The sequence below is a fragment of the Trichomycterus rosablanca genome, chromosome 27 (assembly GCF_030014385.1).
Source record: "Trichomycterus rosablanca isolate fTriRos1 chromosome 27, fTriRos1.hap1, whole genome shotgun sequence".
NCBI lineage: Eukaryota > Metazoa > Chordata > Actinopteri > Siluriformes > Trichomycteridae > Trichomycterus > Trichomycterus rosablanca.
Window position 1 is genome coordinate 1,095,862 of NC_086014.1, and position 26,838 is coordinate 1,122,699.

Consider the following 26,838-nt stretch of genomic DNA (forward strand, 5'->3'; position numbering starts at 1 on the left):
AACAGCTTTAGAATGAACCGGAACACCTGGAGCTTTGTTACTGTGCCACCTTGCTAATATCCTGAATGTTAAAGTCACACTCATTGTTTTATATCCTATAACATTCTATAAATAAATGATGTTAAGTTTAGTTTAGCATAATTAAAAGAAAATATTTTGGTACCTAACCATAATTTTCTGTTTTTTGTGCAATTACTTTGGTCCTTCCCCGTATCAAACGCTCAGTATTTAGCCCGTATCTCATATCATGGATGTCTGCTCATTATCTTAAGCCTTACCCAGCAAGACTGGGCTGCTTTATATTCCAGGAAATGCCAAGATCTTGTTATCAACACTCAACAACACTCAGATTGCACTAAGTGGAAATACAAAAACCTTTGGAGTAGTTCTGAATAGCCAGCTAACGTTCTCAGATCAGAATAATAACTTAAACTGGCAAACAGGTTCCTTCTTTCCAACATCTTTACAATGCGTGCATTCTTTTGTCATTTTAGGACTGGACTACAGTAAATCTCTTCTGGCAGGTTGTGCCATGTCCATCATCAGACCCCTTCCGCTGACTCAAAACACAGCCATATGCCTGTTTCTAATCTAACCAAGCACTGCCACATCACCCCACAGCGCTCTTCCAACTGGCATGTCAAATTCAAGCAGGGGACTTTCTTTATAAATCTGTCCCCAGTGAGAATACGGTTTTCATCCTGTTCTGTTGCCAGAGATTCGATGTTTTGTAATAGGGAGCAGTGGAAATGTACCAGCCGGACTGGTGTTGTACAGGAGCTGGTGTACTGGTGTTGTGGTAGGTGGAATGTGAAATTTATCATTACAGTCTGGAGTAAACCTAATTTTCTCGTTCACACTTTACACGGACTGGTGTGTTAGCATGACTGCATGTTGGGAGGTGCAAAGGATGTGGACTTGGCAGCAAGTCAGCTCATAAATGGATATTTCCTCACCTCAGCTGTGACTGTCTGCACATTAATATGTGATGGACGAGACTGTGAAAAGGAGACAGAAGTTCGGACTGGTATTTCGGATACTCTGCAACACTGAGAAATTAATCAGTCCCACCACAGTCTCACTTTCGCTATCGTGGCTGTTTCTTACTTATAAGCTTGATTTTGTCACAGCTTTTCTTAAAAATTCTTGGCAGTGCGGAAATAACGTGGGGACTGGACAAAGCACTGAGCCCTGCAAAAACATGTGAATGAAACTGTAATCCTGAATTACTGTACAGCCTAATTGATGAAATATTTGTATATAATATAATAAATTATTATTGCGTTTCTGGGGTGGGATGGGGTCAAAATATATTTTGTGACACTTTTGCTTACTAAAAGAATAAATTTACAAATAAAAGCATTTAATTTTGAGCTGGGAAGTGCTGTCTATCACAATTCTCTTTGCTGTATGTAGACACGATTTGACTGATTTAACTTTGGATGGTAAAAATATGTTTTCAAATTTCAAATCAGGGAACAATGAGGGAACTGGACACGACTAAGTTGAGACAAAAACAAAACAGACAACATTATTTAACCAATGATCAGCATGCTTCTGGGTCCCACTGTCAACACTGTGTCAATGTTGATGCCACCCTGTTAGCCCTTTCCTAATTGAAAGGCTGACCTAGATAAATTATGTTGGTTTCCAGCCAATGGAAATCTGTCCTCGACCGATGAATATAACCTAACTAACTAGCTAAATCTCTTAATTGCTGGGTTCTTCCATAGACTCCATTAAACTAAGGAACTGTTTTGTAACAGAAATAAACAAGCATGCTTTTAAAGAATGTGTCCATGCTAAAGGTCAGGCATGTGCAGAATTCCATTAATGCATTAAAATTAATTCCAAATAACCAACTGTTACGTAGCTCCGACAGTTTTTATACCCAGACGCAGCAGTAATGATCGAGCTGTATTTCTGTCGTCCAGGACAACATGGACATCCCATTGTTTGTTTATAGCACATTTAGCCTTGACCTATGTGATTGAGACTGTTTAGATGCCAGTCTCCGTTTACAGGGGATTTTCTTCAACAGAGATGCGTGACATGGCAAGAAATCCAAAGTAAGCCCCTTTTGAATGCACACGCTGAAATGCCAGCCTCCAGTAAGGTTTAGGGCAATGCACTAATCTGTCTCCTTCACACAATGCCAGTCCTGCACTAATTGCACTTAATTACTACCTAATACTTTGCATATTTCCCAATAATGTTAGCTCAGTCCTTTTTGCAACAGTCATAAACAATCCTGATGCATTATGAATTACAGTATATTTATGCTGTGCTTAAGACCTAACTCGAACCAAGACGCAGGCTTATTTTAAGGTCATGCTCATAAAGGCGGCTTTTAGTCATCACATTGGCACTGAATGAATCACAGTTCAAGAGTGAAGCACAGAAATGAAATCAAAACTAGCCTGTTTTCTTCACAATCGTGATCAATGACGTCTCCTGAGCTATTAGAACTCTGTGCAGATATTTTGCTGTCAGACTGCCACTCAGTGACGATGATTCATGACAAGTTAAAGAGTGAGACCATGACATGAAAACATGCATGATTCAATGAAACAAAACATGAAAAGCATTCAATACAAGCGCATCAGCGTCATAGTGTTAACCAACATAAGTATTTCAAACAAACGGGGGGAAAGCAGGACAGCACAGTGGTGCAGAAAGTAGCATTGTTGCCACCCAGGGACCCAAATTCGAATATTTCCATCAGTCACTGTCAGAGTTGAGTTTTCCCTATATACACACAGATTTCCTACCACCTCTCAAAAAGATGCCAGTAGGTAAGTTGCCTACTCTAAATTGCCCTGTAATGTGAGCTCCCAGGACAGGGTATGAACCCTGATCTGGATGCAATGCTTACTAAAGACAGAAAGCAAAATAAACATACTAACATCCACACTCATGCTTTCTGCCACCACTGGTATGATAACATCACTGCTTACTGTGGTGTTGTCGGCCGTCCAGGTGTCTACACAGACATGATTGGCTATGTTGAATGTGCACAAAATAGCCTTATTTTTATCATATGAAATGACATGCATAGTAAATATCAGCCATCGGATTAGTTAGTAATAATATATTAAATACATTATATTATATTTAGATAAAAGAATGTTACTGTTTACTATAACTTTCTAACCTCTATTTTTCTGTTGGTGATGCTGGAGACACAGATTTATTTTATCAGCTAAAGCAAAAGCTTTAGTATGATGATACTAACTGCAAAAAATGGCAACAAAGGTCCAGCTTAACAAAAAGAATTTCTAATTTAAATATAATGTATGTTGTTTGTTTTAAAAATGCTATTTCATAACATCTCAGGATGCTCAGATTGTTTTGCTGACGTCTCTGTCAACCACGCATTCCTGGATTCATAGAAACAAGCAAGTGCTCGTCTTCGAATCTGTAATTATCTGGCACTGACATCACTTCACAGCTTATGTAAGTGCTTATTTAAAAAAAAAAGGATATTTAGGTAATTATTTACTGCAAACTTGCGGATGTAGTCGGACACGCTGAATCCAATGGTGCTGAGACGCAGGGATCTGTACAGTGATGTTGCCATGTCTTCAGTTCATGTCCTTACACACCTGCTGGATTCCACGTCTTGCCTTGCAGTCCAGTATGGCCTAAAACAGAACTCTTGGAGCAAAAACATTCCGGCCCAGAGTTTGTTCCCTATAAGAAGTCCTATCTTGTCATCCTGTTCTCTTTTCTCTGCTTTTGCGACCCCTCCTAAAACCACTCAACGCGGCACTGGGCCCAGAGTACTTCCTGAACCAAGATAACAGCTGCCTGGGATTAGTGTGGTATGCTGCGAGTTATGTGAGAGTCCTGTTTTGTTAATGGGGACCTGATTTGTTTTTTACATCAAAACTGTCCCAAGGGATCTTCCTGTGCCTGTTCTTTCCACAATCACAACAGGTCAGAGGGCGACACAACTCGTTGTGTAAGTATGTCTGTGTGGGACGATGAGGGATCTGATGCCAGTTTTCCCTAGTATGGTGCTAAAGAGTGCGTCAGTCCCACTTCATAGCACAGGCATTAAATTCCCAGTCAGATCAATCTCCAGTTTCTTAGAAGGTTTAGGGGAAACAACCAGGTTCAAACTGGTGTAGACTTTCACAAATTTAGCTTTGCTTATCACTGGAATGGTAAATAATTCTATCTGGGTACATTATTTATGTGAGAAAGCCTGTTTGCGTAAATTACATTGATTTTTGGGTCCACAATACACCGTTAATATGTTTCCTTGAGGGCAGCATTTACATTTCAAAGCAGTACATCTCTGCTTTTATTTTTAAAGTGTATTTTGGGCACACAAGCAGCTAAAGCTCAGCAACTTTATGATGGATTTCCTCACTAACAATGGCACGGTGAGAGGGAGGGCATTTTATTTTGAGATGATTGTCAACGAGTTCTATTATGTCATTGCTCCACCTCCCAGAGGCTGTGTTTCTTTTATAAGTGATCTTATGTATCCACTATTCCAGCCCTTTAAAGAATATTGGTCAGTAACAGAATATCGGGCAAGTTTTGTTTGATTCTATGTTATAATAAGGACAGTACATAAGGAATAAACTATTAACAAAGTGTATGGAGCTACTTATCATCAATGTGGGTGGCACAGTGGTGGCACAGTATAGTGCCAGTTACCTTTGATCTTTAGCTTGAGTCTCTCTCATGCATATTTTTTTCTGGGAACAGGTTTTCCTTCAACCTCCCAATACCAGTAAGTGAATTAGCCACTCAAAGAACAGTTGACCTACAAAAGAGCAGAGGAGATGCCCGTGCAGGAAGCGTGGATGAGAAGAGGAGGGCTGTACACGTGTAAAGAAGGCGTGGGCAGCGGCGTGCTCTCCTTGGATGCAAATCTGGAGTCTGTCAGCAGCGGAAGACAAATTGGATGCGCTAAATCGGGAGGAAAATTGTGAGAAAAATACATTTTAAAAAAATAGACATATAGTAATATAGAGAATACAGACTGGTGGTGGGTCTCTCCCATTTCTTGTCATTTCTTTCTCTTCTGTCCTGTGCTCTCTTCTCTACTCCTTTAAAATAAAATGTAAATATACTGTAGATAAGGTTTAGATGAAATGTAGAAATATAGATAATGTTTATATAACATGCTAACAGGATATTAACGAACTGTCGTGGATTAGCTACAGAGTGAGTACAAATGCCAGCTAACTTTCGAAAAATAAAAGTTAATTACTACTTTGAAACACTCCAAGCTTACCAGAATACAAGTGAACTTATTTGTTAGAAACAAAACACAAAATATAAAAGATGTATTAATGTAAATGTACCTGAAATAAAGGGCAGATATGTTAGCAGTCTAGTTGAGCGGTAACGACCGTTACTGCAGCTCGAGCTCCCATGATTTCAAATCACAACATCTCGGCCTCGCGCTGAGGCAGGTACATTAAATTTCGTTCCCGTCGAATTATACCAGTAAAACATCCAGTTACATGCACATGAGCTGTGTGCCTTGTACCCATTGAAAAGCTGGGATGTATGCATAATATATAACCCTGGATACCCCTGTAGTAGTGTGCTAGTATTATTTACCTGTGTCACACAGGTGCCTTTAAAAAATACATTTATGTAAATGAATTGTTTTATATTTTTATCTCATTAAATCTGATCATGAAATTATTTGTGTATGTGCATAATACAAATACAATGCTAATGTAAAGACTAACTGTTAATTATTAAAAGTTACATCAGGAAATACACACTATTATAAAAAATAAAAAAAAGACATGAGCCCAGTTCACCAAGGCACAGCTCTGTATGTAGAGGCGTGTGTGTGTGTGTGTGTGGAAGGGGGAGGACTGTCGCAGGTGGCATTGAAAACACTTCAGCTGTTGTTAAATGTTGAATTTGTGGAAGTGTGCTCAATAGCAGATAGTTTATTGTAAGACAAAGTGTGATTTCTGCCAGTCTGTTGTTCCTGGCAGGACATGTGGCATCAAGTGTGCAGGGGCACAAACTGGCATCACAACTTTGTCTGAAAATGTTAAAAATCTGTTCTCTCTGAACATTACTACGCCTGAACTGACTGTTCCAGCCATGTGGCACTGCATGCTAATCAAATGCCAAGCAAATGTGTTACATTATTATAAGTCTAACACTTGGTATTGTGTACATTTATCTGTAATAATTAACATATTTTTCCAAAACACACAAATAACACACACATTCTTTTCATTACTTGATTAAATATGTAAAATAATTCTTGGCAAAACCAAAGCTTGTGTTAAAATTAATTAGATAAGATTCAAACATTCAAACTGATCAAAACATAAAACATGTCCTAACAAATTCTATTTTTAAACAGAATTTACTATTATTAGTCCACATGAATGAAATTCACGAATGAATGGACAAAAATCTTTTGTTGCAGTTAGTGAGGGATTGATTGATTTAAAACTGTTAGGTTTTAGAAGGTCATGGGACCTTTTCACCACCTGCAGCTTAATAAAAAGTTAGATGAAACCCAAAAGGAAATCACCATCAGGTTTTAATCTCAAAGAAAAGACCAAGTCAGAGTCCAAACCGAACTGACACACTGTCACGACCCAAAGAGGAGGAATATTAATGTAAGAATGATTTCGAATAGTCAACCTGGACTGTGATTAAATACTCAATCAAATAAAGCATAGAAGTACAATCGTTTGCTGGACCCCGAATGAGTTAATCTTTATGTTAGGTATTAGATGTATTAAACTGTAGCTGTGAATAATAAAAGATGAAATGATATCGCCCAATTGTTTGAAACTATTATTGAGTAGATTAACTGTACATGTACAGTATATCAAACACCTAACACAGAGAGGTACTGGCTCCCTCTTGTGGCTGGAAAAAGAAGATAATAATTAGGATTTTGCAGCCATCTGGTGGTCAAAGATGGAACAACCTGTCAGTAAAGGGATGGATGTTACATTAAAAATGTTTTACAAATATATTAAACATATAAAATCAATCAATCATACAAAACTCGACTCTCATTCAAACGCTGATTTGTCAAAACATGTTTGTTGTCTAATGCTGATTGTTTTTAAATGCTGAGGAAAACCTACTACAGCTGATTTATTCACAGGTAAACATATTTATAATTTCTTTAAATATATAATAATAATAATAATAATACATTTTATTTATATAGCGCTTTTCAAGATACTCAAAGACGCTTTACATAAGACAAATAATCAAAACAAATACGTACATACACCATACAAATCATAGTACAAAATCAAAATAGTACATCAACATCAAGAATAATTAAGATAAAAACAAAGAGAGCAGCATAAGACAGTTCATTAAAAATTAGCTAAATTATGAGAGAGAACAACAAATATAGAACAATTTCTTAAAATTAGACAGAAACAGGACAGATTTACATGCAATCAGGAAACTGAAAACTTTACAAGTTTTAGGATCTAGGACTTCACATTTCTGTCGTGATCTAAGTATAAAAACTATTAAAAAGAATAGCAAAAATAAAAGCATTTATTTTGTGTTGTTACAAGTTAAATGCCACTCTGAATAGATGAGTTTTGAGAAGTGACTTGAATTTGGACAGGTCAGGACAATCTCGTAGGTGTTTGGGGAGAGCATTCCATAAAGATGGAGCAGCTATGGAAAAGGCCCTGTCACCCCAGGTCCGGTGCTTGGTCCTAGAGGGTATGGACAGTAGGTTAGCCTCAGAAGAGCGAAGGCTACGGGAGGGAATGTGCTGATGGAGCAGGTCGGTGAGGTAGGATGGGGCCTGATTATGGAGAGCTTTGTGAGTGAATAGAAGAATTTTGAATTGAATGCGTTGAGCAACGGGAAGCCAATGAAGTTTTTGTAGAACAGGTGTAATATGATCACGGGAGCGAGTATGAGTAAGGAGGCGAGCAGCTGAATTCTGGATATACTGAAGTTTTTTTAGGATTTTGTTAGATGTACCATAAAGGATGCTATTGCAATAATCAATTCTGGATGTAATAAAAGCATGAATCAAGGTTTCGGCGGCAGAAAAGGAGAGTGATGGACGTAGACGTGCTATGTTTTTTAGATGAAAGAAAGCAGTTTTGGTGATGTGATTTACATGGCGGTCAAAAGAGAGGTTGCCATCAAAAATTACACCAAGATTTCGGATGTTAGAAGACGGAGACAAAGTGTCATTATCAATGGTAATTTGAAAATTTTTTGTGGTTTTTGCCAGGGTTGTAGGACCTACGATGATCATATCTGATTTTTCACAGTTTAATTTGAGGAAATTAGCTTTCATCCACAATTTCATTTCAGTGATGCAATTTGTCAGAGTGGAGTGAAGTTCAGTATTAATGGATTTGGAGGAGATGTAAAGCTGAATATCATCAGCATAGCAGTGGAAATGTAAACCATGCCGACGTATGATGTCACCAAGGGGGAGCATATAAAGAATAAACAAAAGGGGACCTAACACTGAGCCTTGGGGAACGCCTTGGGACAGTGGAGCAATGGCAGAACTACAATTGTTGATATTAACAAACTGTTGTCTGTTTATGAGATATGACCTTAACCACAAAAGGGCAGTACCAGTGATGTTGACAGAGGATTCAAGGCGGGACAGAAGAATGGAGTGATTAATGGTGTCAAAAGCTGCAGTAAGATCAAGGAGGACGAGAATATTAATTTGTCCAGAGTCTGAGGAAAGAAGAAGGTCATTTGTGACTTTGAGGAGGGCTGACTCAGTGCTGTGCTGGGGGCGGAAACCAGACTGAAATGATTCAAATAGATTATTGGAATTTAGGTGATCTTTGAGCTGTGAGGCAACAACACGTTCCAGTATTTTCGACAGAAATGGAAGATTGGAAATGGGCCGAAAGTTACTCATAATGTTAGAGTCAAGTCCAGGTTTTTTAAGTATGGGAGTAACAGCAGCCAATTTGAGTGATTGAGGGACTGAGCCAGAACTAAGAGAGGAATTGATTATCTCTGTGATAAGTGATGAGATAACTGGAAAACAACCCTTAACAAGTTTTGATGGAGCAGGATCCAAAACACAAGTGGAGCTTCGCATCCCTGTTAAGATCTCAGATAGGTCCAAAAGAGACACAGGTGAGAACTGAGACAGAGGCTGGGTAATAAATTGAGATGAGATAGGCGGAGAAACAGAGATGACAGGGGAAACTGTCAGAAAATTGTGGATATTCTCAACTTTTGTTTGAAAAAATGAGAGGTAAGAGTTACACTTGTCAACTGTAAAGGAATTGGTAGTATTGTCAACTGGTTTGAGAAGTTTATTTATTGTGGAAAAGAGAGTCTTAGGATTTGTTGATCCAGCATGTATGAGTTCGGAATAGTAAGTGGATCGGGCTGCCGTAAGAGCGTCTTTGTAATGTTGAAGATAATCAGAATAAATCTGATAATGTACTGTTAGACCGGTTTTCTTATAAAGTCTTTCAAGCTGGCGTTTACGGGATTTCATTTGGTGAAGCTCAATTGTGTACCATGGTGCGGAATGACTAAATGAAACAAATTTGGTTCTCAAAGGAGCCAGCTCATCGAGACATGAGGCGAGTATGTCATTATAGTAATCGACAAGGTCAGATGAATTACTAGACAGTACAGGACAGACAGACATCTTTTTAACAAGAGAATCTGAGAAAGCAGAGGGAGAGATATATTGAAGATTCCTGAAGGATATTTTACGTTTAGCTCTAGTGATGGGCCTAGTGACCTCAATGTCCATGATGATTGTCAAATGATCAGAGACAGTAAGGTCATGGCTGGACGGCTGATGAACTAGGACACCAGTAGAGCAGACAAGGTCAAGAGTATGACCTTTTTTATGAGTTGGAAAATGTATATGTTGTGTGAAATTAAAACACTGTAACAATTCCAAAAATTCCCTGGCAAATTTACAGTTGTTGTCATCAATATGGATGTTAAAATCACCCATAAGCAGTACAGAGGATGAGAGGGCACTAAGCTGGGTTAAAAAATCTGAAAAATCAGAGAGAAAGGAAGCGTTTGGCTTTGGCGGACGATAAACTACAGCAGTGACCAGAGGAGTAGGCCCTGACAACTTGAAAGCCAGGTGTTCAAAAGAAAGAGCAGCAGGAAAAGACAAAGTGGTTATTTTAATATCATCCCTATAGACTGCAGCAACACCACCACCTCGCCCTTCCATACGAGGTTCATCAATATACGAGTATCCCATTGGCGTGGTCTGATTTAACATAAAATAATCCAAGGGTTTATGCCAAGTTTCAGTGAGACAGAAAAAGTCTAGTTCACTGTCAGATATAAATTCACTGAGTACAGTACTTTTTGTGTTGAGTGAACGAACATTAAGCAATGCCATTTTCAAGTGGTATTGTTGTGTAGTTGGCTGTGAGGAACGAGGAAGAGAACGGAGATTTGCTAAGTCCACTCCGCGTTTCCCATCCCACTCCGTGGACAGCGTTGTCATGGAGACTACACCGCTACTGGTGTGCAAGGCAGCAGCGCTCTGATGACGTGTTTGCGGAGCGACAGTGCGCACGGCTGACCAGAAGGATGGAATAGCGTTACCGTTTCGAAGATAAACAAGCTTTCTCCGGGAGCCCCTGTGAATATAACGAGGCCGGCGAAGGAGTCCAAGCTGTTTGATGACTGAAATACACGATGGAGTAGTGCAGTTGTTGAACTTCCTCAGCTGGTCAACGGAATAGTTCAACATCGTGCCGATCCCATATAAACAGAAAGTAGTTTCAGTTCATCCTTCTATGAAAACAACTTAACAAGCCCATTCAAACATTTTCTAAATAGTACTAAAATACTTGAAACTTCAGTATACAGTGAGGAGAGACTAATATCTAACCAGTTTTGTTATTGAATATACTTTCTTCTAAATACATACAAAATACATATACAACAAGAATGTATTTATGAGCATAAAAAGTAAAAGAATACAACACAATAAATCAGGAAAAAGTACAGACATGAATCAAAAATAAAATAATATTTTGTTGAAAGGCTGTTGTTTGCATTGAAAGCTTCAAGATGTCCACTGTAACAAATGTATTTATTTATTTAGTTCTGCTTTATAGTTGTCTTTCAATTTCCCAAACTTACATAGATCCATCCATCAAATAATTTTAAATTGATTTAAGTGTAGCAGGTGCAGCAGTGTTGTGTGTAATCAGGTGTTCACTGATAAAAAAAAGAGTAGAGGAAGACTACAACACACTGTACATGAAATAAAAGAAAAAACAGCACTAAGAGAGTATATGTTCCTAATAAAGAGCCCAGTACGTATCAACAGTATTTAAAACTCCCAACAACTCTGCTGCACTCCTACCAGAACAACACACACTACCATGTTATTACTGTGTTATTGTTATTGCTTAGGACCTACACTAAACAGATCAGAAAGTTTGGGTGGAGGACGAATGTTGTTCTGGTATAAGTGCATCAGGTACAGCAGTGTTGTTGGGATTTTAAATACTTAAATAAATTTGACTTAGAAATGGATCGATCCCAAATTAAATATAGAACGCTGAATAAAGCAAATGTCTGAAAAAATTATTTCAATGGAAAACCGCTGAGGTTTGTGCTGGGAGGAAATAACATCTGTAAATAATAAATCCTTCTGAGCTACAGGACAACATAAAAATGTAACTTTCTAAGCTTACAGAAAAATGTCAAATCCACATGAATCCTCACCACTAATGCATTGTTTCAGTCAAATACCTTTTTTTGTTATTAAAAAGTACTATTAAATAAAATATAAAGAGTTCCATTAAATCTCTTATCAAAACAATTTCTCCCAAAACAATTCGAATTGTGGTAATTTTAGTAATGCACTGATACTCCTTGTCTAAAAGCTCAATTTCATATGAATTTAAAACTGTTAAAACCAATGACCTTATGAAGCAAACCAGAACAGCAGTCCAAGACATTCATTTTGTGTCATTGTTCAGATTTTCCATTTCCTGTTGAATGCACTGAGGCAGGAATGTCTCTCTCTCTCTCTCTCTGTGTGTGTGTGTGTGTGTGTGTGTGTGTGTTTTACCCTCAAGGCTTGATGCCAATGTGTGTGTGTTGCTTCAGAAATAGATGACAGTGAAGTAACTGTGGCTGTTAGTGGTGTGTTTGGTAGGTGACTGTAGAAGCAAATATGTTTTCCTTTTCTATTAAAAAATGCATTAAAATCAATATTTTATTTAGACTTTATTTAAACTTTCAGCTGGAATGAATCAGAATTAAAACTGGAACATTCAGCATGAATTAGAAACCACATATGTGAATCTTTATTTAAAAATACTGAATAAATAATCCAAGCTACAGGATAATTTCAGATTAATAGCTGTAATTCTTTCACTAAGGCACTGCATTACATTTTAGTAATAATGAAAGTTTTCAGCTATTCATCACATTCAGGGTGTTGAGAACTTGCCCATAAACCCCTGGATCTAATATTACATTTTGACATGGTGCAGCTTGAACCTCCTCTTCATTATGCTGGAATGTTTTGTCCTAAAACCTCAAGACTTTTGCTTAGATTGTACAGCAAAACCATTTAAAAATATCCAAAGTGAATGGCGGTTGAGCAGAGCCGTCCTGCTGGTGCCAAACATGAACATTTTTCTTTGGTACTGGAACCTGTACAAACAACACTAATAGAAACTAAACCTCAGTGAGTGCACCCGTATGCCTGGAGCTCGTTCTGATGGTGGGTAAAAAATGCTGATAAAAAGACGGAAAAATGTGTTTCACTAATATCACCTTTCTTTTCTTCCACAAACACTGGCAAGTGTTCTCACATTATCACCCTCGGGATTTAATAACTTACAATTTTTATGTCGATTTACTGCAGTTTCATCATATATAAAAAAACTGGGGGATTTTTGTAAGAATGGAAGGGTGTGGTATAACGACATCTCTTAGCTCCTGCTGTGCTTTTGATAAATGTGACAGCAATATGCAAATAAAGGAAAAAACCCTGCCAACACACACACACACACTGTGCTAAAACCCCATTCATGAGAAATCCAAGTTACTCTCTGAACCTACATTAGATAAACATACTGCTGTACCACTATATACTACACAGTCGAGTCATTGGCATAGAAAAGTGCAGTAAAGATAAAAAATAGTTTTTTGTAAGTTTCAAAATGATCACTTAAATAAAACATGTATCTTTATTATTATATTTTAATAAAGGCTTGAAATCTATTCACATAAATAATAATATATAATGTATAATTAATACAAGTCACAATAATTTTTAAAGTGGGCAGAAGGTGTGTTGCATTTTAGGGGGTAAATTTTCTCTTTTAAAAAATGATGCACATCATTCTTTGTACTGTAGTATTGAATGTATATAATACTGCATAATATATAAAACATTAAATCTACACGTCTTTGTGTTTTATCTAGGTACTCTCTAGGTTTTCTTCTACCTACCAACAAACATGTAGAAGATGAATTAGCTGTTCTGACGTGGCCCTAGGTGTATTACACTGTCAAGGCTGCGTTCACACCTTATTTCCAGTGTTTCCACATGGCACCAGATTCACAGCAACTCTGAGTAAAATAAATAAACAATTATATACAGAAATATCATCTGTTTACAATAGAAATAAAAATAGAGGTGGCTTTTGACACCATCTGACCCAACCAGAGTAGGTGCAATGTAACTGCCAGGAAAGTGAGTGCACACAGAAGTTGAGTATATCCACAGCAAATAAACAAACAACCAAAAAAGGGAACTTCCCAGTGATTATGTGATTACCATTTTACACAATTGCTGTTTTTAGAAAGGAACACGACACATAAAAATCTAGACAAACATTGGCAGTAAAATGTGTTGTAATGAGGAGCTCAGTCATGCTACGATTGCTACAAGTTTAGTGGAAACGCTGCACACAACACTAAGACCATAACGTGAAATGCCAGCAATAAGCTGGATTGGTGTAAAGTACACCACCATTGGGCTTTAGTCTTGTTAAATGTGCTCACTGGACTTCAAGAATCAGGCTTCATCATCATCCAGTCTCTTAGATCTAGGTTTGGCAAATACCAGGAGAAGACAAAAGCTAGCTACCACATTGCCAACTGCCAAATGTAGTAATGAAAGAAAAATAATCTTGAGCTGTTTTTTATGATAGGGCTCAATAATTCCAGGAAATAAAAACGTTCATGATACGGCATACAACAACATTTTAAAGAACTAAGTAGTGTGCTTCTACTTGGGGAATTCACCTTTCTGTTTCAGTTTTGGCTATTTTTCCCCATGCAATGCAAACTTAGACATAAATGACATGTTTAACAATTATGTATAGATGTGATGTTTGTGTGTCCACATACATTTGGTCACATTGCATTTGCAACACATGGCGAATTGAGACTGAGCTGAAAAAAAAAAAAAACAACTGAAAGATTCCTTTAAAAGAGAAGAGGTTAGAACTTCCCTTTGATATTTAATGTACTTATTACTTACATGTACGCTTCAAACATTTCTGCAAATAAATGTTAACAAAATTGTAAAAATAGACTATGCACATAAATAAAGGTGTCAAAGGAATAATAAATATGAATTACCCAGGTGTTAGTCCGTCCGTAGCTTCCTCCTGTCAACCAGTGATGCATTTACAAAAGAGAACAACTTACTGACACAAAATAACAAGAAAAAATATAATAGTTTAATATATCATTAGAGTGAGTTTATGGAAACCAACAGTACCAGCTTTTTTTAATCCAACCCTCTTTAATTGAAACCTTTGGGTGTGACAAACACTTCATTGGTACCAACAGTATTTGGCCCCATTTACACCTTGCATTAACACGCAGTCTCACATTTACACCTTGTATAAATATGCACTCGTCACCTGTGTTATTTCCCCTGCAAAAAAATGCAAATCCGATACACATACACAACACACGCTTCCTTCGCCTGCTCCAAGTGGGTGCACATGGAGATCTGTAGCACGCACACAGAGCCATGCACCAGTGTCCGTTATCTCCCGTCTCTGTGCAGACGGCATTGATCAGCCAGCAGCAGGTATGAGGAATCCCTTCCGGCATTCCAATCACTTCAGAGGAAGCAATCAAACTGTCTGATCACTGAACGTGCACTTTAAAGCAAGGTTTAAACAGGGCCTCAACAGTAATCTTGATGTTTAACATTTAAATGCAATGATCAGGCCAAAACATTTTGTACACACCTTCCTACGTACCACAGATGTAGTTCATCAGCCAAGACATGTTTGGTTTTTGGAGTTTTTTTAGTTCTACCTTAATTTGGCACACTGTATTATGCACAGATATTATCACAATATTAGATATAGCTTTAGAAAAACTAAAGACAATATCAGACAGCAAAAATGCCTTGGATGATTAACTACATTTAAAGAGAAACTGTGTAAAACTGTATTATTGGCTTCACACTGATGCCTTGAACACTTATTGGTGATGAACTGAACGATTTCCTCATTTATTTTTTGTTTGCATGTAGAAAAAAGTTTGTGTAGAAAATCTGATGTGATCGATGCCTCCCATACTGAGAAATCACAATTCGGTTATAAGAAAAGCACTTGCGCTTTAATACATTCCATAAATGTTCATTATGTCTGATGTAAGATAAATAGATACGATTCCTGCATGTCCATCTGAGAATCAATACAGTCCCTGATCCATGATCGGCTCTGCGCATCCATGTGCGACAGCGCAGCGAGTTCACGTCGCCTGCAGGTCCATGTCCTAGTAATCCAAAACTTTCCCCCGTCAAGCCCATGTGGCACCGCCCACTACAAGATCAGTCTCTGGCCCAGGATTTTGCGATTGATCTCGGCCAAAGCCACGGAGAACACGAATGCCTTCTCGTCCGACAGGTTGGCGTAAATATCCACCTCCTTTTCCTGTTTTTCTGGAAACAAAAAAACAATCCACCAGCAGGAAAACGTCACTTCATGAAGAAAAAGAGAAAGATTTGGAAAAAAGTGGTGATTTCCTGGCATGGAACATATTATGCTTGTAAAATGACAATTGATGTTGTATCAGTAGTATCAGTTATAGTCATAGGGAAATGCTAAGTGTTTTTAACATGAGCTTTATAACTGTCATACACACAGTCATAATATGAGTAATCTAGCTCGCAATGAGTGCAGCAAGTATCACATGTTAATCTTATTCACCTGCAAAAAAGGAACAAGCTGCATTTATATAAATATGTAAAAGAAATGGTTTGAACTACGGTTATATAAAAAAAACCTAAACACTGTATAACATGATTAGCAAGACAAAATGTCAATACCAAAGTTGCATGGTTATTGACATAAAGAAAACATCCAGCTCTTGAGCTGACTGACTGTAGCTAAAAATGATGACTTTCTGGCTTGTAAAAGAGCTATAAAACATGATGAAACCACAACCTTACATACATATTTCAAAATCCTGCAAGATGAATCTCCAACATGTGTTTAAATCACACCCTAAAGTTTTCACTACCGTTGAGAGCTTCTGACGTGTAGCTGAAGGCTGTAATGTTATGGGGGGCAAAAGTGGACAAGCAGAATCATTTTATATTTATAGCTGTCATGGCTGTTTTTATTATATATTTATTATAACTGCTGAAAATAATGAATAAAATATCACTTTTTTTTGTTTGACTACATATTCAGGAACTCATTTACATCCCCCAAACAGCAAAGCAGAGCGTATCTATTTATCTGTTATTTGTTTATCTGCATTATAACAAAATACTCATCTCTCTGTTCCTATCAGCCAATAAAAGTGCTATAGTTATTACATGGGTTATTCCGTATTTACTGTGACCTGTATGTAAACATATTCCTTGTTAAGTTGCAGACAATAACACTTTACAATATGTACATACTGTTTAAACAGAGAAATACAATTTGCTTTAATACACTGCTGAAAAGTAATCATGCTAAGCTTTTAAATGGTACCTTGTTTACTGTATATGTTAATGGTACAGCCTTGGGGTTGGGGGGTTAGAGGGTCGAGGTTTAAGAGTCACGGCTCTCTACTGATTATTACTAATAAAAAGACATTAATCTTGTTTCCATGATGAGAAACTAGAAAATGGTTGTGAGTCATGTGCATGTCAGACAGATTCGTATGAAGTCTCAACTAAAATGCTGCTAAGTTTATATATAGGTCTGTTACTTCTCAGTATAAAAAGTGATTTATATTAACAAGCAGTCACTTTAAAAGACTGTATGTTGATGTTGTGAACCATGATAGCAGATCTGCAGAATAGTCATTTAAAAATATAACTTAAATTAAACTTTATACAATAAAAAAATAGTAAAGCTCATACCTTTCTCTTCATCTTGCTTCTTTAAACTGACAGACTTCGGTCTACCCCGCCCTCTCCGGATCTGTTCTGACTGGCTGTTGGTGCGGGACCGTCTCCTGTTCTCCATATCGTTGGTAGGTGTCAAGTTGATCTTTTCTTTTCTTATTCGTTCTGTTCGTCTTCTCCTTGCATCCTGTTTTTCTAAAAGAGGACAGAAATTTACATCAAAAGCTCATTATCAATTCACTCATTCATTACAGGGTTGTAGTGGATCCAGAAGATGACCTGAACGGTGCAGTGGTTTATGGCTGGGCATCACAAACTCATTTATTTCTACTAACTAAAGCCGAAGGGCAAAATTATAATAAACCATATAAAGTACTTAAGCAAACCCATGTGGAACATAATAAACACCAGAGACAAATTAAAACCAAACCCAGTCGTGCGGCACAAACCTGCTGTGCTACCCTGCTGCCAAAAGCATATCATGAACTTTTTTAACAAACTGATGGGTCTGGTATAGTTATTCAGCCATGGTTAATGATTGTTCCTGTTTAATGTATGCAAAACTCTGCATTATATTATTGACACAGGGAGCTTCATGACAGGGGCACTAGGTGTATCCCACACCTGTGATATTAAAGGATTGAACCAACTTGCAAACTTACAAGCTTAACCGAGGCGAAACAATACTGCGGCTCACGGACATAAAACAAAAGAAGGGATGTAAAGGTTAAATAAATAAACAACATACTAAAGCTCAAGATAAACACAGAAAAAGACCAAACCATAAACCCAACACAAAGCACAAGATAAGAATAGAAAAGCCAAGAAGTCAATGAGCTGATTTACATGTCTACCCCCAGGTGAAACGAGTGATCGGTGAAGAGAATGCAGTTTAAAAAGAGCTGCACTTTCATTCGATCTGCGCCTCCACCCCCCTGCCACCCAACATGGACACGGCAGGTGGGTTTGTTACAACTTTAGAACACAAATCCACTTTATGCAGAACACCTACTATTTACACAATGTAAGATTAATTACACAGTATAAAATGTTCTACAGGAATCCCAGCAAACACAACTGTTCAACAAAACAATTACAAAGGGCAGTTGTAGCCTAGCGGTTAAGGTACTGGACTAGTAATTAAAAGGTCGCTGGTTCAAGCCCCATGACAGCCAGGTTGCCGCTGATGGGCCCTTGAGCAAGGCCCTTGGCCCTTAACCCTTAATTGCTTAGACTATATACTGTCACAGTACTGCAAGTCGCTTTGGATAAAATCGTCCGCTAAATGCTTAAAACGTAAAATGTAAATGACAAGTCTAATGGACTTCGTAGACACTGCTGATTACTAACGACACTTTAATTTAATAATATTAAAAAATAAGTAATGGAGAATAAATCCTATAATTGCTAATGCTTAAAATCTATTTATTTAACCAGCATATCTGTATCTCAAATAATTACAGATATCTTACAGTATTTCTTGTAATATGAGATACAGAAATAAAGAAATTTAATAAAGAGGAAATAGCTAAAATGAAACAGCTCCTAGCTATTCTCCCCCTTTACACACTCATTGAATGTATTTTCTGTCACCCTTGATCCAAATAATTGGCCGCGCCTCCTCTTTTCTTACATTAACACAACACCATCCCCCTTCCATCTAGAACAAAAAAGTGTGTGTGTGAGAATAATGTGTGAGCATATCAGTGGCACTGCGCTATTCTGCATTTGCTGCATATACTCACAATAAACAGAAACAGACTATTCAAGTGTTATTAGAACAGGGCATCTGTAAGGGTTTGTAAAAGAACTTAGATATTTGCAGGATTTGGCAACCTTGTGTGAACTGACTGAAGAATAAACACAGTTCCAGCTTGTGTTTACAGTAGAGGTACAGAGACAGTGGGAGCTCGACACTCCGTAGAAAAATACAGCGGATATTCAAATAAAGCAAAACATTTGTTTCAAACTACGTCCTGATAGTTTATTTTCTCTCTGTGTCCTCTCAAGTTTTCATGTCTTTTTTTCAATGTGAACTCTTAATATATTGTATTTTGAGTAATAAAAATTTCATCTCGAAGGAATCTTATCTTAAAATGTAATGATTTTTAAACAATTAATACAAAATGTTTATTACAACATTTATTTATACATGTAACTGTTGCAATTAGTTGCATTATTGTTCAAATTAAATTATAAAACAATTATTTCTGTGGATTTCTGTGTGTCAAATCAAAAATAAAGAAACTGGTTATTATTTTGGATTCCAATATCTGTCTAATTTCCTACTGCGTGCAACATACTGTTCAACTGATTAATGCCTTTGACATGCTTTATCATAAACTATTTTTAAATCTTTAATTTGCTATATGTATTAAGGTAGCTACAAAATAATACATTTACTTTTGTCAACAATAATTTTAGTAACCACTTCATCACAGTCACCCTGGACAGTATGGAACAATGTGGAGGAGGCATTCTGTCTGTGAGACATCTTTCATGGTCCATGGTGCTTGTCATTGTGCAGCACACACTCTACCAGGCTGTGTCACCGTGCTGCTCTACTATTATTACTAGGATTATTATAAGCAGCACACACATCTTCCTTTAAGGTCACCAAAATTGTGATCAATTAAATATGAAAGCCAACACATCAACCTGAACTATAATATGATCGTCTGAACAGCCCCATCTTCCTTTCATTTTTTTAAAACAGCATAAATGAGCAATAACGATTGCTGTTCTATATGTGGGTGTGTGAGTTCCCTCTCCGCCTCCTCTCACTGCAGTTGTATTTCTACACAATAGTGCAGGAATCCTGATCTCATCAAAAACCTGTTCTAACAGGAACCTCTCTGTTCTAAAGCTCATTAAGGCAGTCATTAATTTCACTTGACGCACCACAGGGTTAGGCCACATGTCAGTGTCACCGTGTGATTGCCAACATCTCCATTAAACAAGTTCAGCTATTATTCAACCTACAGCTGTAATCAATGTAATAAACACCATGTAATCCTGCATCGAAATGTGTCTGGTTTTACAGGAATTGAGTATAAAGTTACAGAAATTCTAATGCAAACGTTTACACACCTCTGGTCAAATTCCATGTTTGAGAACTTTGAGAAGTTTAATGTGTGAATTTATTATATCATTAAACAGTTAATGTGCATTAAAATATGTGGAAGAAGTGCGCTTACCTGTTTTTACTACCGTAATTAAATCAACAAACCAATGGAACTTAACAATAAATGTATAAACATTTGCATAAAACTGTTCAGGTCCTATTGATGTACAAAAATGACCAGAATGTTCTTTACAATATCAAAAACACCAAGATTGGTGCAGCATGATAAAGCTTGACCTATATTGAAACTGAGTGGTTATTATTAGCTCAGGCCATAATAAATAGTTCATCCTGCTTTAGGAACAGACAGCTAACAAAGAAACCTGATCAGTACAGGGTAGGAATATAATAAATGGCCTATAACTGTGTGAACACTGTGTATCTCTGAGTAAACTTCAAACAAACTTACACTGAGAACATTCCACATTGCATATCCATGATGTCTTGACAATTCTACAAAACCACATTTATTTTTGTATAGGATTAACCTTACACTATATTACTAATACAAAGAGCTTCTATGTAAAACATTCCAGTCACAACTCTAAGCCAGCTGCACATGAAACATGTAAACAGTAAAATACCTAAAACATGCTTCAGAACTCATCCAATGAAACAATCTGCACCTCAGGAAATCATACAAACATTTGCATCGTTTGTACGTGATCATGCCATATACAAGTCCTGATTTTTATGGCTGTAGTGTTTCACAATAGTTCTGATCATGTCTTAGTCATTCTATTACTTTAGTATTTGCCTTTGTCTGCTAAGGATCCCAGTTGACTCCCACTCTATGAGGCTCTAAATAGTGCCTCTAAGCAAGTTAAGAAAGAAAGAAGGATTTATGGATAACTATGCCGTTGCTCAACACGCTGTTGCTCAGTACAGAGCAGTAAAATCCAGCAGCAGCATCTGCCAGAAGGGCAAACAAAAGCACTGTGCAAGAACAGAGCAGAGTGCGAGAGCAGAAGGTCTGATAGAGAGATTGATGTGTGATAGATATGCCCTTGATGTGACATACATGCCTAATTATAGATACAATATGAACAGAGCCGTGGGTCTAAATATGTACTAAGCTAAACAAAATAAATTGTGAAGCATAGAATATTATTATACAGAGTAAATATTACATTTACTCTGTTTACAGAGCTGTGTACAGTAAGCAGTCCAGTGTTAATGTTAACATGTATTAAAGAGGGTGCTAACAACCCCCGTTCACATACAAGAGCTCAGAGATGCCCAAGATTTGGCAGGTCACTTTTTATCAATTGGGAAAGGAAGGAATGCCATCCATCTGTCCTAGACTACAATACCAATTGTTCTTTCTTAGACAAAAGTTGTTTTGGGTGTTTAAAACACTTTAAAATGTGGTAAATCTGACACTAGTGTGAACGGATTAAATCTAATACAGTTTGCTTTTTGTTTTTACATGATTAGACAGCAAGTGTAGACACAAATATTACCAATATGTGCAACCACACTGTTTAAACAGTACACAGCCCAATGTCATACCAATACATGGCGTTTACGGATGTCTAAACAACTTTAAGATATACAGATTTGTGTTTTACCTGAACCATGAGACACACCATCACTCAGCTTGTCGTTAAGCAGCTTTCGGCTGATGAAGACGTAGCCACAAGGACACGACTTGCACGCCACAGGGATCTGATTAAAACGGCAATAACACACACACACACACACAGAGAGAAAGACACACTGTTTAAAACAAGATCTAATTCATTTACAGTGGATTGCTAAAATGCTTATAGTGCACAGCAGCTATTTAATGTGATTAGAATTATAAGCATTACTGTGAAGTCGACCTTTGTACCCGTTTAATTATTCATTGTAATGAGCTTGCTGTGTGTAAGCATTGTAATGAAAATGACACACATCAGCACACTCTTCCCCCACGTCAGGGTGACAGTGACACAAGTTGGGACTGACTGTTTCTGGTCTGTATATTACGCACCCTAAAATGTTATCTCTCTGAGGAAATTATTAAAGGTTTGATATAAAACTATAAAAATAGACACATTAATGTTGTGCACTGTATTAATGCTGGCTTCAATTTCATTGAACCAAGGACAGTGTCTAGTGGGTAGAGCTGTCTGTTACCAACTGTAAAATTGTGGGTTTGAATCCCTGCTTCATTCTAGGTCATAATATGCATTCACGTCAGTTGCCAAACCAGAAGCACTAGGAACCACTTCCTGTGTCTTCAGTAATTGGTTAGTAAAATGTAGCTGTGGGTGGAGCCTTAACTGTGCTGTTCAGTCAGTGTGTTAAAAGCAGATACAGCATTCCAAACTGCATACTTCTGGAATTAATAGTAACACAAAGTAGCATCAACTGGTGTTTAACTGCTACAGACAGTTAAAAAATAATGAAACAATTTCTTTAAAAACACACTGTTAAAAGGTAATAAACTATTTATCCTTAGGGTAGCAGTGCGGCTTGTTTTTGCGTGCTTAAAATTTGTTTAATCAATTTATTCATGCTTTGTGCTCCTGATTAAATAATTCTTTCTCTCAGTACAGTAAAGGCTGCAACTAACCAGCCTAAATGTACTTAATGTGGTAAAAAAATAAGCACAGGAGCTCCAGGTTTTCTTATATTCATTTTAGCCTGTATCTACAGTAGATGTCTCACACATACCACAGCTTTATTACAGCAGTACTCAGTGTGGAAATTGGCTAAGAGAAATAGTTTTGAGAAAATTGAGAGCAGTAAAGCCATTTAAATACTGTAACAAAGAAAAGGGTTTTACAGGCAACTGCTACACTGTTAGGAGAAAAAACATAATCAAGGTAATTACAGAAAAATGTATTCCAGCTATAATACTCAGTTTCTATAGAACTAAACACAGATCCTTATGACAAACAGGCTCAAATCTTTACCACTGTAAAGAACCCTTGAGAACACACACTCCTTTGTGTACGTAATGTGCTAACGTACAATCTGTTACTTATTAATAAATGTAATGTTACACTCAGGACTCATTTAGCTGCACTATGACACCACAGTATTGGTAATGTATATATGTGTTCTTCTTTATATTAGGTTTATTTTCTTTGTATCCTGACAATCCTAAATTCTAATCATAATGATTTAATGTAAATTTCTTTACTATGAATATTTACAGAAATTAATGATTTAATAAAGCAATCTGAGTACTGCATATTCTGCTGTTTGTGTAAGGCAGTATGTGAAAGCAGTCTGTGTGGGAGTATAAAGGGAGAGAAGTGGCCCATAATGTGGCCTCTGCCTGGAAAAGCAGGAAACTCCACACTGGCCACAAGCTTTAGTTGCCTTGATATATAATTACAGCAGGATATATTGACTAGAATAATAGATACCAAATCAGCTCCACTCATACATTAAAATAGCTTATGGGGGGGGGGGGGGACAAGTAGGCTTGAATTTTATGTACATAACAAGTGACTGTAGCACAGTGAAGGACTGCAGAATTAAGGATAAAAAACAGATATAAAAATATAGAACGATAGAACGAAAAATATAGAATATATAACCTGTGATAACAAGATCAGAAATTACTACATCAAAATGTATCTCAACAGAAAGAAGCACACTAAACACATCATAATTGAGACCAGTAAAACAAAAGCAAAATGTTTATATCAAATTATGTATTTCATTTGCTGAATGATGTGAATTTTACTTCTATAGTTCTGTTTTACTACGGTATTAAGCCAAGTGTTTGTCTACAATCCAAAATACTCCATATGACTAAAAAAGAAATGAACCCATGTTTACTCAAGCTACCAGAAAGTGTGGCAGTATTGTAGCCAAATAAAAGAAAAAGGTATTTCAATGTGGAGAGTAGCTTTCATTACCTTTTAAAAACAACACCCTTTTAAATTGTACATATTCAGTAAAGAATTATGGGTCAGGCCTTTTAAAAATGAACACAGCATTAATGTAACCTAATAGAACTGAACACATTCTTAGCAAATCAACATATCAGAAATATAAAATACCCTAACAGATTTTATACAAATATAGTACAATCGGTGACCATACACAGCATTACAGTCTAAATGGTCATATTAGAAGTATCAAAGTGTAACACAGCAGAAATGATTACATAAGAAACAAATACAATAGAAACAATTTTATACATCAAAACATTCATGTCGAACAACCAGGAGAAATATAGAAATGTTATCAGAAGCAATTATAGAAGAAATCATTTCCATTTAGGGCATTAGGTAATCAGTATGGACTGCAGCTGCTTTTTTTTAAACTCTGTTATCTTTATTGTAAGATTTAAGGCTTCACTAAAACTACAAACAGTTTTAAATAAGAATTTGGAATTTGAAAATGTTTCGATACAATAAGAGAAACACAAATAAAATGAGGAAAAACCTAACAGACCACAACCCATTACCAACATGTAAATAATGACGCAAACATAAAGCTATTAGCTATTATATAATTTGGTAGGCTATATTCAAAACCATTATATACACCTTGATAATCAGCATTTCGAAAATAGATCTTCCTTTCAGGCTGAATTGTAAAATAAGCGTTTATTTCGACTACAGCAGGTTTCTACATCTGCTTTTCCTCATTTCCAAGCTGCTCTGTGGCAAGGTCTTTAAACCGCAAATATTGCACATTTCCACCAAATAATGATCAAGCTGTAATATTAACACACACACACACACACAAATCAAATAAAATCCATATACACAAGGTATTAGCTCTTGCACATACTGTAAATAATAACAGATATTAGAGTGTCGATATACAAAAACGTTTTTTTTAATAGAAGCTTTAAAGACAATCTGATTTGTTCTGTTTTGTAACTTTCTTAAACAGAAGGAGCCATTAAGACAGAATAAAAGCAGCAAGTTCAGCAGGGAAACTTCCCCTCCAAATTACACACCAACAGAACAATGCTTAATCACATCACATTAATAATATTCAGCAGTCTTACCTGTTGGTCGCATTCGGGACACGATTTGGTAGCCATTTTCACTTTTTTCACTTTATTTGCAGACATTTTTAAATAAAATAAAGTCCAATGCGGAGGAAGGTCTATCCGATGTGTAATATCAGGCTTCTCTCACTACTCACACACACATGCATTCCCACTCATTTAGAGACACTCACTAACACACACACACTCTCTCTTTCTCTAACACACATACACACTCATATAAATGCATCAATCACACAAAAAAGGCTCCTCCGTGTGCCGCTTTTCCACATCGATACGACTGCACATGCGCAGTGCAGCTATAAAAAGATACAGTAACCATGAATATACTGTTGATATTTCCTTCGGTTGTGTCCAAGCGCAGTGCGCCTGCGCGGTGTGGCTCCGCCGCACAATACCACGTGACCCAAGAACAACGCGATTGAATATCTTTTTAGTTATAATTTCTTATTACGTGTCATTTTAAAGTAAATAGGCAAATAGCAACAGTGTACATGGAGCAATTGTCAGATAAGCATTCGTTTAATTGACGTGATTTTAAAGATTTAATCTGTAATTACTTTTTTGCTGTTTATACTTTTTTACTTTCAGAGAAGCACATGGAAAGTATATATTATAAAAATCAACCATTTAAAATAAATTAATCAGTTGTCTTATTATAAAAACAAATGCATTGAGGTGAAATGTATGACAAATAAATAAAAAAAATATTATTTAAAAACAGAATTATCGTATTTACAACTTTCTTGCATCAATGTGGTCATATACCAAATTGGTACACCAGATGGCAGTGTTTATTTTTAAAGTATTTAATCCTTTTTATGTCTTTATGGTATTTACAAAAATAATTCATTCAAGTCTAGGTACACTGAATACAAGTCAGGGATTATAGTATATATTTAATAAGATGTGTAATTCAGTAGCACAAAAAGCAGGACGATTTGATTTGATTTGATTCAACAACTGAATACTGTTTTATGAACGATATTAAATATCATTTACAAAACATTACTCCTTTTTAAATGGCGCCCTAGGCAGTTGACTATATCAACTCTGCACTGTGAAGCTTTTTAAACAATATATAGCTTAAATGATTTTAGAAGTACGTTATGAGTCGAGGTTTTATTCTATATTGTTATAGTTTATTATAAGTATTATAAGTTTACATGGCTTAATTACCTAAACACTGCATTTGTTTGAAAACTTTCTACTAGTTCCTCTAAGGAAACGGTTAATAGGCTAACGGTTAATCTACCAACATTAATGTATTTTAGCCAACATTTTTTGTAGAATAATAAAAAAATACAGCTGCTGCTTCTTTAAAAATCACTACAATTCTAAAATATACTAAAATCTAATAAAAAAAACATCGGATATAAACTAACCTGATTCTGAGGTAAACTGTGTGGCGGTTGAGCTGAGTAGAAACGACCGTTACTG

At 36.6% G+C, this 26,838-nt stretch overlaps 1 protein-coding gene and 1 long non-coding RNA gene across 2 annotated transcripts; both read right to left on the bottom strand.

The window, feature by feature from the left end:
- Nucleotides 1–4,584: 4,584 nt before the first annotated feature.
- Nucleotides 4,585–13,987, bottom strand: LOC134304340 (uncharacterized). The gene is made up of 3 exons (XR_010007819.1): nt 13,444–13,987; nt 5,001–5,066; nt 4,585–4,896 (listed from the first exon to the last, which is right to left on the bottom strand). It is a non-coding gene; the product is annotated as an uncharacterized LOC134304340 (long non-coding RNA).
- Nucleotides 13,988–15,557: 1,570 nt separating this feature from the next.
- On the bottom strand, nt 15,558–25,606 carry c27h16orf87 (chromosome 27 C16orf87 homolog). Its single transcript, XM_062989644.1, has 4 exons — nt 25,396–25,606; nt 22,001–22,097; nt 17,321–17,500; nt 15,558–15,904 (listed from the first exon to the last, which is right to left on the bottom strand). The coding sequence occupies exons 1-4, from the start codon at nt 25,459–25,461 to the stop codon at nt 15,786–15,788; spliced, it is 462 nt and encodes a 153-aa protein (XP_062845714.1). The 5' UTR covers nt 25,462–25,606; the 3' UTR covers nt 15,558–15,785.
- Nucleotides 25,607–26,838: the final 1,232 nt, after the last annotated feature.